The 6,065-nt window shown below is 38.4% G+C and overlaps 1 protein-coding gene across 1 annotated transcript; it reads left to right on the top strand.

Annotated features, from left to right (window-relative positions):
• Window positions 1–1,506: 1,506 nt before the first annotated feature.
• Window positions 1,507–3,647, top strand: LOC110280430 (pectinesterase-like). The gene is made up of 2 exons (XM_021141470.1): window positions 1,507–2,545; window positions 2,929–3,647. The coding sequence occupies exons 1-2, from the start codon at window positions 1,507–1,509 to the stop codon at window positions 3,645–3,647; spliced, it is 1,758 nt and encodes a 585-aa protein (XP_020997129.1).
• Window positions 3,648–6,065: the final 2,418 nt, after the last annotated feature.

Below are 6,065 nucleotides of genomic sequence, written 5' to 3'. Positions count from 1 at the left end.
CAACTGATAATAAAAACAATCAGCAACAAGCAAGTGAAGCAACTCAGAAATCAGAATAAACAAAGTTAACAAATAATCAATGACTCTACAATAAAGGAAACAAATCAAAAACTAAAGTGAAAAAGGGAGAAAATCAATGAAAACAAAGAAGACCACCAAGAAGATATTGAAGGACGGTGAAGATTGAAGAACTCACGGCGACGGTGAAGATTGAAGAACTCACGGTGACGGTGAAGAGTCCCCTGGCGGCACGGGTACGTTCACACTTCGCATAGAGAGAAAGATGGCTCGGAGATAGAGGCATTTTTGGCGACGAAAAAGAGGCGGCCTATGATGGCGAGGACAGAAGCAGGGTTCACGAAGAGCACAGAGATGATGAGGAGGAGAAGAGTGGCGGCGGCTGAAACGGAGAGTGAGAGACACTGCAACAATGAGAAGAAGCCATGTACATCATCCTCAGACACAGCTCTACTTCCTCCTTCCTCCGCTGCTGTCGTGCTATGATAAGGGCTCTGATGATTCTTCTGCTGCTCTCCAAAGCTGCCACCTTTAAAATTATGGATTTTGTGCCATTTTGGTAAGTGAGACTGATGAGAGTGAGCGAGAAGGGAGAAGGGAGAGGGGATTAGGGCATTTGGGGGTCTTCACGCATTCCTTTTTTTTAACAAAACGACACCGTATTTATGTTGAATGGAAGAATCAGACCTTTAAAAAAATCGGACAGTTCATCTAGTTTGTCGGTTAACCACCAGTTTGATCAGTTTTTCACCGATTTTTTGCAAACTGGTTTTGGACGCTAATGAACCGACCAACTGACCAGTTCCTAATTAATTTGGTCGAACTGCCCGATCCGATCTGGTTTTTAAAACCTTGTTTAAAGTTGAAAAAAAATTTAAATAATTTTTTATTTATTTTAAAAAAAATCCATGAAAGCTCTTCACTATAGATAGCAATAGTCTGACCAATCTAATTTTTCAGTTGATTGTTATATTGGTAGATAATTTTTTCTATAGTAGATATCAATTTAGCAACAAAAAAATGTTTTAATTTTGGGTCATAGCAAATGTTTATCTATTACAAAATTAGTTGTATTATTGTGACTGAATTTGGTTAGCCGCCAAATCTGATAATTTTTACATTGAAATTTGTTGATTACATGACACTTTTGTAATCAAATAACATATAAAAAACTAACAATGATCAAAACTAATTAATTTCATATTGAATTGTTAACTACTATCGGATTTTCTATACAACAGTTTAGTACTAAAACAATTTATATGGTTGGTCATACCATAATGCCAGTTAATCTAACCACAGTTGCAATGAAATGCCAATTAATTAACCTTATTAATAGACAATTGTTTCTAACAAAACGTGTCTGAACATAATCTTATCTGAACTAATAAGCTATAGTAGTTTCAACAAACACCTTGTGAGCGGCTATAAATATTTGAAAATGTTGCAGTGCTTTCCAACAACACAAAAAGAAGAAGATAAAAATAAATGGAAAAGAAGGAAAAAATCATAGTTTTAGTGGTTGTTTCGCTTTCGCTCATCCTTGTAGCGGGGGTTGCCACCGGGGTCATCATGGTCGTTAATAACAAAAAAAGCAATGGCGCTGAAGTGCAAAACACTAAAGAAAGATTCACAAGTCTCATGTGCCGCAACACACAAGAGGATCAAAACCTCTGTCGCGAGGTTCTAAGCCAAGTTGATGGTTCCTCTTCTTCCGACCCGAAAGCATACATCGACGCTGCCGTGAACGATATCAGAGACGGTGTCACCACCGCCCTAAAGATGATGACAACTGAGGAGGAGTTCTCCAAAGATAACAACGGAATCAAGATGGCCATTGATGGTTGCAAAGAAGTCATGGAGTCCGCATTGAGCACCCTTGACCTTTTCAGCAACGTGCTTCGCAGTAATCACGACATTAACTTCGTGCAAACGCAAAGCCCCGACCTCAGAAACTGGCTTAGCACTGTTATCTCATATCAGCAATCTTGTGTTGACATTTTTGAGGATCAAAATGAAGGAGAGAGAAAAATCAAAGAACAACTACAAAGCAAGAGTTTGGATCGTGTTGAGAAGGTTTCCATCATAACTCTCGATATTGTTACTGGTTTGGCTAAAATCATTGAAGATCTTGGTCTGCATGTGGAAATAAAACCCATTGCTTCTTTTGGGCGTGTTCTTCGCGAAGAGGTTGATAACGAGGGGTTTCCCGATTGGTTTTCCTCTTCAGATCGCAAGCTGTTGGTGAAGGATGTGAAGTTTCATATCCCAAATGTAGTGGTTGCTAAAGATGGTAGTGGAAACTTTAGGACGGTTCAGGATGCAATTAACTCGTATCCAAAGGCAAAGAATTTTCAGGGAAGGTACATTATCTATGTTAAGGCGGGGATCTATAAGGAGAATTGTACGGTTCCATCTCATGCAATGAACGTTTTCATGTATGGAGATGGCCCTACTAAGACCATTATAACTGCTAGTATGAGCAATGTCACCCACAACCTCAAGACCATGTTTACTGCCACTTTCGGTAATTCTCCATTTTCTCTATTTTATTATTATATGAATAAAGACTTACTAGTAATTTTCAGTAAAATTAATAATTAAGAAGAGTTAGGTTATAATTTAATTAAATATATTAAATTATTTAACAATTTTTAATTATTAATTTCATAAAAATAACTACATGTAAACCTTAATATTCTCGTAGGCACACACATACACAACAAATATTTGTATAAGTCATCTTTTATCTAGTCACCTAAAATTCGACATAATATCCTATATGGTGGGAAAAAAGAAGAGTTGGCAAAAACAGAATAAAGCAAGTACACAATATATAATATGAGTCATACATAATATATAATGATTATTCTAATTAATATATAATAAAATAAATGTACATGCATGTAGTGAATAAAGCGGGAATGTTTCTTGCGAAGGACATGAGATTCGAGAACGCAGCTGGTGCAGAAGGACACCAAGCAGTTGCACTCAGAAATGTGGGAGATTTTTCAGCTTTCTATAACTGCCACATACATGGTTATCAAGACACCTTATATGTTCAAGCCAACAGACAATTCTATCGCAACTGTGAAATCGCTGGGACAGTTGACTTTATTTTCGGTACATCTCCCGCTGTGATCCAAAGAAGCAAGCTCATTGTGAGAAAGCCCTTGCCAACTCAGTTCAATGTGTTGATCGCAGATGGCACCGTCCAGAGGAACATGACTACTGGCATTGTGATTCAGGGATGCCAGATTGTTCCAGATCCAATGTTTGACCCTGTCAAGTACCAAATGAAGACTTATTTGGGTAGGCCATGGAAGGAAGGATCGAGAGTAGTAATCATGGAATCATATCTGGGTGACTGGATTAATCTGGAAGGGTGGGCCCCTCATGATGGCAATGAAATGAAAGGCTTCTTAGATATTTGTGAGTATGGAAATACCGGACCTGCTGCTTTAGTTCATGGAAGAATTAAGTGGAAAGGGTATCGTGGTATGATAACTAAGAATGAAGCCATGCGATTCACTGTTGCTGAATTCCTCAAGGGTGGACCTAACAATGGTGCTGACAGATGGTTGAACGCTCTTGGTGTTCCTTTTGACAGTGATTTTCTAAGACCATAACATTTGTTACTTTTTAATTATATTATTTAATCTTTCCTCTCTCAAGGATATTACACATATCAGATATGACCATTATAAATTGGTTATATATTATAACTCGGCTATGAACGTTATAAATCGGTTATCAATAACAAACATCAAAGCAAATATCAAAATGCTCGAATAATATGCCATTACTCTTCGTTTAAAGTAAAATTACTCGGAAACATAACCGTTATCCTTTAATCCCGAAATATAAAAAGGAGGTAAGACATTGATTGGAAATACAGAAAAACAAAACATATTATTCACTCACTAACTTGAGCGTCGGAGTACCTTTTACAGGTACCCACCCTCTTGTTCTCCTGCTGCCGAAGTATAACTCAATTTGACAGAAAGCTCCTAATTATTCACCGGCGAATGAGCTATACAGGGGCCAACCTTTACAAGAATAATTGGCGCCCACCGTGGGCCTAGAAACAAAATCTTTTTTCTTTAGGTCCCAAAACTTTCAAGCTGACCAACCTTCCCCTACAGTTCGGATGGTAACAGAGTTACAACAGGCTAATCAGCACATGGCAGAAGAAAATCAAAGAATGACAAATCAAATAGCCAAGTTAACCAATGCTCGGATTGCTAATAATGGTGGTCACAATGAGCAAACAGATGACGAAGAAGAAAATTCTAATAAAATGCACGTCTCTACAACTCAGCAACTAGAAGAAGATCAACCAGCCAATGAAGATGATGAATTGGATAACGCAGTCAGACCAAATCCAAAATCTTGGCCGAGTTTTGCGAGAAAGCCAAGGGTCAAATGGAGATTGAAGAGCTATGCCAAGCTCAGAAGTCGAAAAGGAGTCAAAACAATAAGGATGATGACAGCTCCAGAAAATAAAAAACCTTTCTAGTTAACACCGTGTTACGATTCTTATACCCAATTCAACACCAAAAGGGAGAAACTAATAAAAAAATATTGAATGCAAAACTAATCAAACCTCCTCGGAAGGCTGGAAGTTACCAAGATATGAAAAATGTAGATAAGTCAAATTATTGTGCCTTTCACCAAAAGCATGGACATAGCCAAAGACTTACTAGAGCGACTAGCTCAGCAAGGAAATTTAGATAAATACATCCGGGGGTCATATCAACAAGCATACAACATATTTAACCGATCAACCTTCTGCGAGGCAATCTTCTCACGACAAGGACAAAGCAAATCTTGCCTAACCCAATCAACCCTGAGGTGTCATTAATTGTATATCTGGGAGTTTTGCCGATGGCGGAACCACAAGTTTGGCCCGAAAATGCAGCTACCGAGCTATGTTCGCCGTTGAAGGTACCATGAACAATCCACAACCTATACCCAACTTCCCAGAGATGGCTTTCCAACCATCCAACTTCCATTCAACTAAGATCAACTTAGATGACAAGTCATTATCTCCATTCAACTGGGAGATCTAATAGTTTGCAAGGTGCTCTTAGATCCCGGGAGTAGTGCCAACGTCCTTTTCTACTCCACATTCAAAAAAAATTAAGTTGAGCGATAACACAATGCAACCATCTGCTGGAAACTTAGTTGGATTTTCAGATGAACAAGTACCTGCCTTGGGATCTGTGTGGTTACAGGCCACACAAGGTGAGAATCCTCTAACAAAAACTCTAGATATTCAATATCTTGTGGTTGTTTATTTCAGTCCTTATAACTTAATCTTTGGCCGACCTTTTCTTAATAAGTTCAGTGCTATAGTGTCAACAATTCATCTCTATGTTAAGTTTCATGTGCAGGATAATATTATTGCCATAATTCACGGTGATCACTGTGAAGCTCGGCATTGCTAAAATGTCAGTCTAAAACAACCTATGATCAACCGAGCTATAGGTGTGCAGATAAACGCCGTCCATAACTCACTCGAGCTTCCATCGTTAGCCAAGTTAGGCCCAAGATTCGAGCTTCAAGACCAACCCACCCCAATGGAGGAGTTACAAAAAATTCTTTAACTAACGATCCAAACAAGTTCACTTTTGTAGGTTCGGCTCTGCAAGAAGCTGCAAAAGAAAAGCTCAGACAATTTCTTCAACAGAATGCCGACCTATTCACTTGGACCCCTGTTGACATGCCTGGAATTTATCTTTCTATAATATCACACAAGCTAGCATTGAACTTATCAGTCAAACCTATAGCACAGAAAAAATGCAATCTCGGTATGGAAAAACGACATGCATCCTTGGAGGAAACTAGAAAGCTCATCGATGCCGACTTTATCCGCGAAATCAAATTCACAACATGGTTAGCTAATGTTGTTGTGGTAGAAAAATATAATATTAAATGGCGCATGTGTGTTGATTTTACCGATTTAAACAAAGCATGCCCCAAAGATGAATATCTCTTACCATCTATTGATCCTTTAGTTGATAATTCATCTAGCTTTGGCACTT

Source organism: Arachis duranensis, chromosome 4, assembly GCF_000817695.3.
Source record: "Arachis duranensis cultivar V14167 chromosome 4, aradu.V14167.gnm2.J7QH, whole genome shotgun sequence".
NCBI lineage: Eukaryota > Viridiplantae > Streptophyta > Magnoliopsida > Fabales > Fabaceae > Arachis > Arachis duranensis.
This window is presented reverse-complemented; position numbering and strand designations above follow the sequence as displayed.